This window comes from Hoplias malabaricus, chromosome 6, assembly GCF_029633855.1.
Source record: "Hoplias malabaricus isolate fHopMal1 chromosome 6, fHopMal1.hap1, whole genome shotgun sequence".
Taxonomy (NCBI): domain Eukaryota; kingdom Metazoa; phylum Chordata; class Actinopteri; order Characiformes; family Erythrinidae; genus Hoplias; species Hoplias malabaricus.
Genome location: NC_089805.1, coordinates 23,452,628 through 23,466,409, shown reverse-complemented (window position 1 = coordinate 23,466,409; position 13,782 = coordinate 23,452,628). Strand labels below are relative to the sequence as shown.

Genomic DNA, 13,782 nt, shown 5'->3' with positions numbered 1-13,782 from the left:
AACACTCCACTGTGCTTTGTATGTGTCCTACTGAACAAAATGTATGTGCAGTTAAATTACGCATGTGTTCCTGCTCTTGTAGACCATAAGTCTGAGTATGTACTCAGCTTATTTAGTGACCCTCTGTGCATGAGCGAGGGCCTGTGAGAGGGATGTACCTTAAAGCGCTGCTCTTCGGTAGCCAGCAGCAGTTTCAGGTTGTCATTGATGGTACACTGCTCCCTCCATTTCTCTTCCATTTGAGCAAGCTCTGCTTCCACTGACACACTGCAGTCCTCTCCTTCCTCTCGCTCTTCGTCATTATTTTCTTCCACTTTCTCTCCCTCTCCCTCCTCCCGTTCTCCTCCTCTCTTTACCTCAGAAGACTCCTGATTTTCAGGTTTGTCCTCTAGAAGAAATGAGACCCTCTTTGAGCGTCATAAAATATAATCACAACACTGTTCCAATTGCTCCATGTGTCTGTGTGTCCACACCTGTGTCAGGGGACTCTGGACTGGGTGTGTTAGGATCTTGAGTGGTCTCTGTAGAGGCATCATTCCTGCTGGAGTCCTAGAGCAACAAAAGAAAGAAGAAAAAGAAAAATATATATTGGTTAATTTCTGTACATCGTTGGTTTTCTACGTATACACACACACATATATATATATATATAAAACATTCTCTGTAGAATATTTATGTACAGTGTTATTACTGCTAGATTTAGAGAACATTAGTTTTTAATAACTTTAAAACAATGGAAAACGTTTAAAACAATAAAGTGAGCTTATATAAATGAACAGCTATAAATAAATGAGGAAATAATATTTTTTTTGGGGATTAAAAAGTTAATTGCTAGAACTAACAAATGCATAAAGATTAAGGGTCATTACATTATAACAAATGTAATACATTCCACATAAACTTCACACCTATGCCAAGAACCTATTGAACGTCCTGTGTATTATAAAGAAGAAGAAGAATAACTTTTAAATGAATATTCAGCTGGGACTGAGTATAGACAAACATACAGTTCTCTATTTTAATCAATAAACATTCTCAGAAAACAAAAGCTACAATACTAGTACAAACAATGTAAATGTGCCTTAAAACATACTCAAAATTTAAATGTGCCGCTTAAAGGTTTCACCACTGTATACTATATTTGTAAGATTTCTTTTTTAAAAAAGAAAACAAAATTAAAATCTGAAATGGGATGCAATCAATGAATGAGAAATTCAAAACCTGAATATGGTACATTTATGGTCCCTTTTATGGGAAGGTGCCATTGCAGTGACTCAGAGTTTAATATTAATGTTTGTTAGATTCTGCACTGTATATTTGTCAGTCTTGTATGTCACTAGGTGGCACTACAGTTTCCTCTCCCTCACCCCATGTTGTGTCTCCTGCTGCTGGCTGAGTTTTGTAACTTGTCTGCGCAGACGTTGGCACTCTCTGTATTTCTCCTTGTAGTGCTCTGCAGCCATCTGCAGCCTCAACTTCAGTTCCTCCACCTCCTTCTGGAGCTCCGCCTCCAGCTCAGAAGCCACACCCACTCCTCCCACAGCTCCGGCCTGTATAACACATTTTAAGCAAAGACAGGTGGCCATGTTTTTTATTCTATTTATTCATTTTTTTAAAGAATTAAAACATTTTATTTTAAAGAGTGATAATATTTGTGTTTGTTCACAGCACTGATGAGGTCTACAGCCTGAATTTATATTGGCTCCAAAGATGTACGAGTGTTTACCATGTCCAATGAGTTTTGGCCCTTCAGTTTGTCCAAAAGGCTCTGGGTCTTCTTACACTCCTCCTGAGCCTCGGCTAAACTGACCCTCAGGGATTCAGCCTCCTGCCGTGCCTGGTAAAGCTCAGCCATGGAGCGGTCGCGCCCACTGGACGCTTCTCTTAGTTCAGAGCCCAGCATGATCGCCTGCTGCCGAGTGGCCTGCAACTGCTCCTCTGTTTGACGCAGATGCTCCTTCAGATTCTGTACGTACAGATGTGTGCAAAGATTTAAACAGCCTTGATTAAATTACATGTCTGGGTTTGATAGTTAGAAAGATAGAGAGCTAGCTTCACAGATCGGTCTATCAAAAGTTCTTTGACAAACAAACTAATAGAAATATCCTAAATAATAGGTAATCATGGTCCTATTACATTAAACATTTTATTCATTGTATAAAGAGGAATTGTGCATTAAAAACATACATTAACATTTATAGAGAATGTTTCATTGACTTCAATTAATGGGTCATTTTTAATTAAAGTTTAATTCATTTAGAAAATCATATAATGTCTCTACCAAGACACAAATTGTGTGTATAAATTAATACAGATATCATAACAAACAGAAATAAATAGACAGAAAGTAAAGAGCAACAAGTTCCTACTTTGCAAAAAAAAAAAAAAAAAAAAAAAATAATAATAAAAGGAGTTGAGGAGTTGTGAGGTGGTTAACTACAAGGATTTTATTCTGAAGTTAGTGTTGTTTAAATAAATAAATTATAAATACTTGATTAATACTTGAAATTTTGATATAATTTCAGACAAGTTTCAGTATAATTACAAATAAATACATTAACGCTGTATGATCCATGATTATGGGTGTAAGCTAGATTTAAACTAGAAACAATCACTCATGCTGTCCTTAGTCTGTAGCCTGTGTGTGTGTATGTGTGTGTCGTACTGCTTCTGCTGGGTGTGAGTTTCTCTCGGTGCGGAGTCTGTGGATCTCCTCCTGATACTGTGCGATGGTGACCTCTCTGTTCAGCTCCACAGCCTTCAGCATCTGCAGCTCTGCACTCAGCTTTGTGTTCTCCAGCTCTGCACTGCGTACATGTGACTACACACACACACACACACACACACACACAGGTACACATCATAATAACAGACATGTGTACATGAAGTCAGAAGCCAACACACACACAGTTGGCAACAACAGAACACTAACACAATATAAACAGAATTAAGCAGCATGTGCTTTGTCAAGCTGTAAACAGAGGTGCATAATGTTTGAGCATTTTCTAATTTCATTATGAAGTCTGTGAAAACTTATTTATTTTACATCTATTATATACCTTAATTAAATTAATCTCAAACACCGCTTGCCATGAATTGATACTTTTATTTTGGTATGATTCAGAAAATATTAAAATACACCAAATATTCAAAAGCCCATAATTAGAAGATCATCAGGCGTGAAGTATGAGTTCATCTGGCAGTCGAAAACGGAATCATGCTGGATATCAGAGGAATTGGTGATATTCAGAGGAAAATAACCATATGGCAAATCAACTTTGGAATATTGCTGTGTTCCACAGGGCACAATATTCACACTTACTGTTAATGATAACATAAATAGGAAAATCATTTTTTTCTCAGCCAGAAAAGAAGCTTAGACCCAAAGGAAAAATGTGCATGTCCCCGACACCCAAAACATGCATATATACACAATAATCTATTAAAAAAACCCTCTTAATTCTTGAATATGTTTTTCAAAACCCTCTACACACACACACACGGCCACTCACTTTGTATAGTTCTCTTTCATCTCGTTCGTTCTTGAGCTGAGTCTGCACACTGTCCCTCTCCATGATCACCTTCTGCAACCTGTCTCTCAGACTTCACAACACACACACACACACACACACATATAGTAAATACTCAGATTAATAATCAAATGTATATACCTTGGATTTTGTACTACTGACGTATTTTATTTTGTCAGGTTCAAGTTTTTCTAAGTGCACAAAGGTAACACACTGATGAGTAAGACAAGTACAAACAATAAGATTGTAATAAGATTGTAAATAAACACGTCATTTTTATTTAATTAATTGTAGTAATTTTCTCTCCAAGTAAAAAAAAAATTAAATAAAATTCTCAAATTTTAGTTTTTGAAGACAGCAGCTAATTTCATGATAAATTAACCAATAGAATATCTCCAAAATCTTTTTACACAGACTGCCAATAAAAGTTAAGAAGGTTTGTTCATTCTCCGGTAAAGTTGCTATTTTGGAGATATATTTTATTCTTTGGACAGTGAAAATATATAGAACAAGAGCAGATAAAAGAACAGATATAAGAAATATGCAGCATTTGTGCAGGGTTTGAACAGCATAACACCTGATATTACATGTTTTACCTACTTCAGTAGTGTATAACAGTACAGATAGCCTTTGTAAGAATGCACAGATTACTGTACAACATTCCATGATTGCTCTACTCTATATTTAATGTTGTATTGTAAACCGTTCATTGTACTTGCATTGCATTGCATTTATTGTGTCTTACAAAGCTGCATTACATCTTGTGGCACCAGATACAATTACCACCAACATGTTGTATGGCCATAAAAGAATCCATCAATTAATCCAGAGTTTGTAGGTGCACTCTCAGAAAAACATGTGTCCTGTATGTTTCCATATTAAGTATGTTTTAAATAGAAAAACAAAAAGCTGGAGTTGAAATGGGATTTATGAAATCAATTCAAGTTAAAAATGTACAATTAAAGTAAAATATGTTACGATATGTTCCCTAAATTCAAGTATTGATATGTAGTACTGAGGGTCCTGGCACAGAGAAAGGTACCATCACAGGGACAGCTGTCCTTACACAAAACTGTATGTATGTACACAGGAGCATACATTTTATATTTGTTACGTTTTTGAAAGTGTCCGTGTGTGTGTGTGTGTTTCCTACCAGTCGAGTTCAGTTTCTTTAAGCACAGCTCTCTGAGTGACTCCTAGCAGGTCCTGCTCCAGCTGCCTCACTCGGGCCTGCGCTTCTTCCCTCTGCTCTCTCAGCCCCTGCTGCAGCTCCTGCCATAGGCCAGAGTCACCGTCAGTCAAACAGGTCCACCAATCATCACACACCTTCTACAGCTTCATTCACAAACATTTACCTCATTACTCCACCACATCCACAAAAAATCATCCAACGCCAAGTATGCAACAGATGAATGTATGTAGATTAACCACCCATCTTCTAAACAGGCTGTAATTAGGTCTGAACTATTACTAATTTTAAAAACTCCCAGGTGACACAAATGTGCAACTTAGTCAGAAACAAGCAACAATCAATGAGATAAATTAACATAGAATGAGGTTTTTTTCCCCCATACATGGTGAACCATTAAAAAGAGCTTTTTACAGATGTTTTTACAGTTTTTCTGTGAGTCGTGTCTGTGAGAATTTTTTAATTAAAAAAATTAAATTATAGATGTGTTCCCAAAATTTTGCACACACAAATAATAATAATAATAACAATAATAATCATGAGGTTTATTCAAATGTTTCTAGTGTCTTCCAATTTTGAAATTTTTTCCCCTCAGACAGCCACAAAATGCTTTTTCCTCAATATTCCATAAGAACACTGTAATACTGGCATGGAAATCCACAAGAGGTTATTATAACCTGGAATTATGTCTATGGATTGTTTTAAAGTAGGTAAAAGACATTGGAATCTTTAATGACATGGGAATGTGCAGTGTGTAAAAATGATTGATGTGACAGATTTGGACAGGAATAAAATCACTAAGGAATCTCTGGTGTTTACAGGTCTAAACAAGTTTGATTTAAGACCAAACGTGTGATGGAAATACACACCAACAGTGAAAATATACTCTTTCTAAGTAAACACATAGATTTTCTGAGCTTACTGCTCTGCATGTGAAAATCTAACGGGGATTTTTCATTTAATTTTGTGGAAATAGTGTAAGAAATATCTATCTAGGTTTGTACTGATGCTCCTAATTACGAGCCTAGATTTCACGATCAAGTGAGAATAGTCATCGTTTTATTGTTTTTCTACTGAACAAACTGTGCATAGTGGAATTAATAATTCTTAGGTCTGGATTAAAGAAATTCACATGGTAAAGTGATTAAAAGTCACAGTGGATTTAAGAGAATTTAATACTTTACAATGCGTTTTATTAGTATAAAATGTGTTTAAGACCTGTGGTCACTCTGGTCCAGTACCCCACCTTTCCATGTTAAACAAGTCCTGTTGGAATAGTATGGAGAGTGTGTGCTGATGCTGTAAACCCTTCCGTTTTTTTAATGTTGGGAAGAACGTAGTATAGCTTTGATTTCACTTCTGTTCGAACATGCTCATATTCAGGAGCCATTCACTATAAATCACGGCAACATCTGGATCTGACATCACGCACACACACACTTTCTCTCTCTCACTCTCCTCTAGGCGTTTAGTGACTGGTGGTGTTTTATGGCCGATGAAGTTTCAGCATTGCTACACAGGCATACTATAAAGAGCATATAAAAAGTGTAGTTGTAAAATTAGCAGCCACAAAATGCTCTTATGCTCACATGATAAAGAGAAACTGGATTCATTGGCCAAAGCGAACAGTCTCAAATATGATATGTTCACACACACCCATAAACACACTTTATTTTTGGCATACGATAAGGTGTGTGTGTCTGGCTGCAGCGTGAAGGACTATTATGGGAGTGTTAATGCTTTATATCAGATATTATTAGCCCATTTAGATGGACACACTTCCACAAAACAGACACTGAAGCACACTGGGGACACTAGGGGGCACTCTAAGACTGCCACACTGCCGCACTCACATCCTGCTTCATCAGTCTGGAGGCTTGCGTGAGTGTGATTTAGTGGAACATGCAGAAGGAAGCACTAAAGCCAAAAAAAAGAAAGCAGTCATATGCTGTGGAGCCACTCGCGGTCAGGCCTGGGGACGAGAAAACATGAAAATAAAGAAAATTGTAGCAGGGTGTGGGCAAGTGGAAGAGATTAGAAAGGAAAGAAGGGAATGGGAGAGAGAAAAAAAAGCATTAAAAGTGAAGAAAAAAGCAGTGGTGGTCTGTGTAATGGTGCATAGGGCTGTCGCAATTACAGAACTGAAGCGGTTTATTCCATTTTTTAAAAAAAGCCATTGGTAAAAAGTACATTGTGATAGACACCCCACACTCACTGTCCATTTTATCAGCTCTACTTACCATATTGATGCTCTATGCAGTTTTAAAATTACAGACTACTGTTCTCCTGTTGCTCTGCATACTTCATCAGCTCTTTCAATCTGTTCTTCCACGGTCAGGACCACCACAGGACAGGTATGAATTGGGTGGTGGACAATTCTCAGCACTGCAGTACCACTGACGAGGTGATGTTAATGTGTGTGGTGCTGGTATGAGTGGATCAGACACAGCAGAGCAGCTGAAGAATAGTATAGACTGGGAATAGCCCACGAATCAAAAATCGTCCAGCCAACCGTGTCCTGTGGGCGGAGTTCTGTGCTCATTGACAAGGGACTAGAAGATGACCCAACACATTGTGCAGCAACAGTTAGCTACTGTCTCTCACTTTATATCTACAGGATGGACCAACATGGTAGGTGTGTCTAACAGAGTGGAGAGTGAGTGGACACAGGGTTTAAAAACTCCCAACAACATTGCTGTGTCTGATCCATAACAGCACCACCACGTCAGTGGCTGCTCTGTGGTGGTCCAGTGGGGGGTCCTGACCATAGAAGAAAATAGGGAAAGGGGTCAAGAAAGTATGGAGAGGAACAGGTGGGCTACAGTCTGCAGAACTACGACGTGCTGCTGTGTGGTCAGAAATAAAGAGGTAATTTTATTATTTTGGCTGATTGGTGTAAGTTGACAGGGAGAACAGGTATTTTCAATTCTCCTATTGGTCTAAGGTTTTCTGTGTGTGTTACTGACCTGTTAATTTTATTTAAACTGTTGGGACTTTTTTGAACTCTTATTTATCATCACTTACTCAGTAAAATGCTCTATTGAATTTTACAGCCTTAGACTTATGAATATGAATACATGCTAGTGAATACTTCCTAGTGAAAATACAAGTAACACAGGGAGAGAGGACTTAAGAAGGAGACTCCAGCAAAGGCAACATAGAGCATATTCCTAGTTGCCTTTAACATTGTGTGAAAATGCCATGATATCTCTCTCTCTCCAAATTAACAGAGGTGATATACATATATATATATATATATATATATATATATATATATATATATATATATGGCAAACATATGGCATTAGATTCAGGTCCCCCCACCCCTTCTTCTGTAAATTACCTTTATGGAAATATGAAGTCTGAGAGCAACAAGCCAACTTTAGCTGGGTTCTGGTTGATATGGCTTTTTAACACATTTTGCTTTTTCAGGCTGTATATATCCCATCCGGAAACTAACATGTATGGGAATGTTTAGCCTCCCTTTGTTACGTGCGGGTGCAGTTGTGTGCAGAACTGGGCGAGGTGCCCTCTTTTCCGATGAGCTGTTTTATGGATCAGGCTCCTCATCGCTCTTCATTCCAATCTGCTGATGTGAGCGAGGGGGTTGTTTGTGGGTGCCGGGATTCGACGTCATATTTACCCTCTCTGTGGTCAACACCGCATAGTCACAATAGTGGACCCCCCAATATAACATCTCCCCTCTCTAAGCCAGTCACTACACACTCACTCATTAAATCTGTACGGGAACTTGAAGGAAGTAAATGAGGTCAGTGAGCAACTGGTCTGTGCACACACACACACACACACACACAGAGTAGTATTCATTAAAACCATAACCACTACTAGCCTAACACTAACTAAACCACAATCCAATCTCTAACCCTAAGCTTAACCCTTACCCTAAACCTAAATCTGACTACTACTAATCAAACCCTAACCCAAACCTTAGCACATCTTCATCTTAAAATTAAATCACTTATGTAATGTGGACCTGATTTTAATACCCACAAAGAAGACAATTTCCCACACTGTGACTGGGTGAACAGATTTTGGGCCCCACAAAGCAATATATATCTAGACCACACACACACACATACACAGAGACAGAGGCTTGTATGTATATAATGCCACAAAGTCATATATACAGTCTCTGTAGGGACAAACACTTAACTGCATTGTAACTTGGTTTCTTTTCTTTTGTATTTTCTTTTAAAATCCAAAAGTTTTCATTTCAGTGGTGTAAAAATTCAGGATGAATGGACCAATAGAAATGGCCTAAACTGGGTCCCATATATAAATAAAACTAAATAAAGAAATAAATAAGTTGTATTTAATAATAAAAAAAAATCGAAGACCCTGTATAGCAGAGAATGGGCTTATTTTAATTTTAATTGAATCTACATTTGGAATTCCATTCCATTAATAGAACACTTCAAATAATACGTGTATCCAGTATGTATTACACATATTTTATTTACAGCTTAACTAATGTTTAGCATTTTTTTTAAAACTTACTCAAATACACCATCACTATTCTGTGAAATACTAATCTCCAAAATAGTTAAAGAGGAGAACATGATCATTCTCCACTTTGAACAAACGTTATTGGAAACGATTTGTAATGTAGCATTAGACACGTTTTATTGGTCTATTCTTCATTATTTCATCCAATTTTAAAATTGGTAACATAATATAAGAAATGAAAAATGGCCAAATGGGCATTCAAGGTTTGGTTCAAACAGCAATGACATCATTAAATGTAATGAATGTATTGACTTTTGCCCTGAAAAGACCCAAACACACACACACACACACACACACACACACACACACACACACACACACACACACACACACACACACACGTGTGTATGTTATCTGATAAGGTAAAGTGCTTTGTGGGAGTGCTGTGTGTGTGCACTCTCTGGCAGACAAAGGGCCTTCCACTTGGAGACAGTGAGTCTTCCCTCAGACACGCACACGGTCAAGTGCTTTGATGTGGAGATAACTTAAACTTGTGACCACTTGTGTGTTATAGGCTGTTTAAACAGTGTTTGTGTGGATGTTGTACCTGGTTGTGTCGTCTCTGTTCCTCCTGGAGCTGGTCTCTCTCTTGTGTGAGGAGACGTACTGCCTTCTGCAGCTCCCTGCATTCCTGCTGAACCTCCTCCACACGCTGCTGCTCACACACACAGAAAGGCGCACAGAGAGAGAGAGAGAGAGAGAGAGAGAGAGAAAGAAGCAAACATTCCACAAAAATGACACAAAATGAATTAGCCTCGTCAGAGATTGCTTTATTGGGCAATAATTGCTATGTATTTATTAAGTCTGCATTTCTAACTGTAGCAATAACAAAAACAATAAACCTTTTGTCCCGTTAAATTGATCAAATACACGTCAACATCTTTGAGCAAAGCAAACAAGCCTAAACAACATAGGCTTACAAATAGATTTCCTTAAGTCTTTCACATAATTACCAGGTAGAAAGTGAAAATTCTAGTCACATAGAATCTTTTTCATTGTTTTTATGAAAAACCTTAGGCAAATGTTTTGGAATATGTACTGGCCCTATATACATTTTTCTGTATTATATTTCATATGCAAGTTCATTTAAAGGGATTCCACACCAAGTACGATTTGGACCATTTTAAAATCCAAGCTCAATTTTAAAACTTTTTGAATTTAAGGGCAGCAGCCTCTTGACAATGACAGCGACAATGTGTGTGTGTGTGTGTGTGTGTGTGTGTGTGTGTGTGTGTGTGTGTGAGAGTGAGAGAGAGAGAGAGTTTGTTTACCTCCAGTAGTCCCGTTTTGGTAGTCACCACCAGTATGTCAGAGTTCCCATCGTCCTCCACGGTCAGAAGCTCCTCCACTGTGGGTGTGGCTGGGCGGAACTGGAAGGGGGTGCTGGCTCCTCTGATTTCCCCGGTGTGAGTGACATAACAGAACTGATAAAACTCGCCATCGCTCCGCGGAACATAGTATCCTGGGACCAAAACACATATAATACTGTAGCACAGTAATGTTCTTCATGGAAAATGTTAATTTTGCCCATTTTAGTCTTGAAATAAGCAGTCATTGGAATAAACAACTGTTAAGGAACAGTGTGCTTTATAATATTGTTCTTAATACAGTAAGAAATATACTATATAAATAAGCATATATATATATACACTGCTATTATACAGTACTGTGCAGAAGTTTTAGGCACCAGAGATTATGAGATTTTAAAAGACATTTATCTGAGCAGTAAGTGTTTGTATTCTAAAAAACAAACAAACAACAAATAACATCCAACATTAAAATAAATTATATATATATATTTTTTTTATATAATTTTTTTTGTTGTTTACTGTGATTATATATAACTTCATATAAGCACCACGCTTGCTGAGAAGACATTAGTTTAAATATATGTAATTATCTTGGGGGGCTTCTGCACAGTACTGTATATATTGTTTATACTCATCTCTGGTAGATGCTAACTGCACTTCCTTGCCCCTGTACTTGTACTAAGCAATGACATCTAAACTGAATCTATGTATCTACAATCGGGTAATCACAGAGCAATTTGATGCTTCATCACACGTAACTTGCACTATGTAGAAAACATATAAACATTATTGTTTTTGATAATCGTTTTCAAACATTTTTTGTTCTACATTTAGTGACAAAAATAAGTTACTGCTACAATTTAAGAGAACGTATTTGATCTGTTTTATTTCAAAATATATATTGGGAATGAATCTTGAAGTCATTTTACCAAAAAAAGGCAGTATTTATTTATTTTTTTTATTAAAATTATTACAATTTCTATTTGCAGAGTAATCAAATTGCTATTTTCTCCCAATATTAAGCAGTTTATGCTCCATAGAGTAGGTCCCCTACATAAGAATGGCTGCGTTTGTTGAGTTAGAAAGATTTACTAATGTTCCTCTGTTACATACAGGCTATAAGTTGTCAGTATAAAAGCTCTGTGAGAAAAAGAAAAAAAAAATCCTCTAAATTGGTTACACTAGTTAAAATAGTAATTTGAACACAGGTTAAATAAATTCCTTCCAGTAGATACACAGACGGATAGAAAATCAATATAAAAAGTTTTCACAATTAAAGTTAACTTAGCTTTGGGTGAGCTGTTTATAAAGGATCTGAATCTTTGTTCAAATTATTTGTGGTCGTAAACATTGTATTGCTTTTTGTATTATTTAATAATTGTATTGCGATTGTATGTAGCAATTGTTTATTGCTACACTGCACGTGTGAGTACCTTGGAAGACAAGAGTTCTGTGAACAGTAGAGCCTTCTGTGTAATTCTCTGGCATGGGAGACCACAGGAACGTGTAATAATCTCTGGCACTGCTCCAGCCCACCTATACATACATACACACAAACATACACAGAATTTGTAGTCAGACGTTACAGTTTTAAGATGAATGGACACAGCTCATATTCAAATATTCAACTCAGTATAGTTTAACAGTCTCAGCCCTGAGGCTGACAGTCCAAGGGTGGGTAGAATGGTTCCTCTCCCCCATCACAAGCACAAAGCTAGCCATTGCAGGCATCTGTCAGCTAACAACTCATTTTGCCTATTAATGTTCTTTTACAAGTGTGTTGAGCAGTCCACGGGCACTAGGTTAACATCAATACTAATATCAGTTTTCAAAAAGAAGTGCTGGATGTCATTCAATGTCTCAGAGGAAGGATGTGCTTGATCTCACCTCCCAGCCTGCTGTGGTTTTGTACATGATGGACAGGGTCCTATCAAGTGGAATGGGTAATGACTATGACTGGAAATTGGAGTTAAATGCCTTTTTAATAATGGGTTATATATTATTTTATGGAGTGTGTGCACCTTTTCCAAATTCTAACTAAATAATTTGAACTGATATTCCATACTAAAATAAAAAAAATTATTTTTATAATTAAATGTATATATATATATATATATATATATATATATATATATATATATATATATATATATATATATATATATATATTACCCTCAATGTTTTAAAAGAGCACATTTAAAAAAAAAGCTGCATAATAAATTGGAAAAAAGCTATAGTTGTATGACATTAAAATTGCAAAGATATAATTAATTATAAATAGATAATAGTATAGAACTTCAAAGTAAAAGGCAAGTTCATTACTTCTTAAATGCTGAAGGTTTATGGGAAAAAAAGATCTTTTTATTTTGGCCTTAAATATGGGCAAATTTAGGGCATATCGGAGCTCTTCTGGCAGCTGATTGCAGTTATTTTGGAATACAGTCATGATTAGAAAAAAAACAAACATTTACAGCAATTATATAAACAAATCCATTACTCTACAGTAAAAGTAATTACATGTGAAAGTGAGAGAAATACACCGTTATACAGGCAATTTAAACCATATTAATATTATCATGCCGTATATCAACACTATCACGTGCAGACAAGCTGAGACTGTGGTTGTGGTTTTATTAGGAAGTGTTTAATCATATTGTTTTACAGGTTGTAAATATTGTGATGGGCACATAACAGATGCTTGGAAACCTTCATCTTCCTTTACTCTTATGTTAATCAACTCCAGAAGAGCGGCATCTCTTCTGTGAGTGCCTGTATGTGTCCGTGTGTGTCCGTGTGTGTGTGTGTGTCAGTTACAGAACAAATAAGGAATGCATTATTACTTCAAATATTTAATTCCCAAAAAAGTAAATGTCAACAAATTTGCCTGAAGAGAGCGTGTGTGTGTGTGTGTGTGTGTGTGTTCAGCAATCGAAAGATTACTTTTGGGATTAACACTCAGTAAAAAATGACAGAGTGAAAGTAGAAATTCTGTCACAAAACCCATCCCTCCATCATGAAAATGTCACATAAGATTACACTTCAAAACTCCACACACACACAGAGAGAGAGAGAGAGAGAGAAGGAGAGGAAAAAAGTACCAGCATAAATACAGGAAAAGCAGAACCCCACATCACACTGATGACAATATATCACGACTATAACTTACTCCATGGAAAACTTTCAGCTTTCATCTGGAACACTGAAAAATCCGAAGCGTAAATAACCA

At 36.8% G+C, this 13,782-nt stretch overlaps 1 protein-coding gene across 3 annotated transcripts in view; it reads right to left on the bottom strand.

The window, feature by feature from the left end:
- The window catches only part of tax1bp1a (Tax1 (human T-cell leukemia virus type I) binding protein 1a), a 37,582-nt gene that overhangs the window by 14,926 nt on the left and 8,874 nt on the right, over positions 1-13,782 (bottom strand). For all 3 annotated transcript variants that reach the window (XM_066673705.1, XM_066673707.1, XM_066673706.1), the window contains exons 3-12: positions 11,990-12,092; positions 10,518-10,708; positions 9,794-9,901; positions 4,684-4,802; positions 3,513-3,603; positions 2,666-2,821; positions 1,727-1,966; positions 1,368-1,550; positions 474-549; positions 159-388 (exon numbers count right to left, since the gene is read on the bottom strand). In XM_066673705.1, the coding sequence (XP_066529802.1) occupies positions 159-388; positions 474-549; positions 1,368-1,550; positions 1,727-1,966; positions 2,666-2,821; positions 3,513-3,603; positions 4,684-4,802; positions 9,794-9,901; positions 10,518-10,708; positions 11,990-12,092 (1,497 nt within the window). The remainder of the gene's footprint in view (positions 1-158; positions 389-473; positions 550-1,367; positions 1,551-1,726; positions 1,967-2,665; positions 2,822-3,512; positions 3,604-4,683; positions 4,803-9,793; positions 9,902-10,517; positions 10,709-11,989; positions 12,093-13,782) is intronic.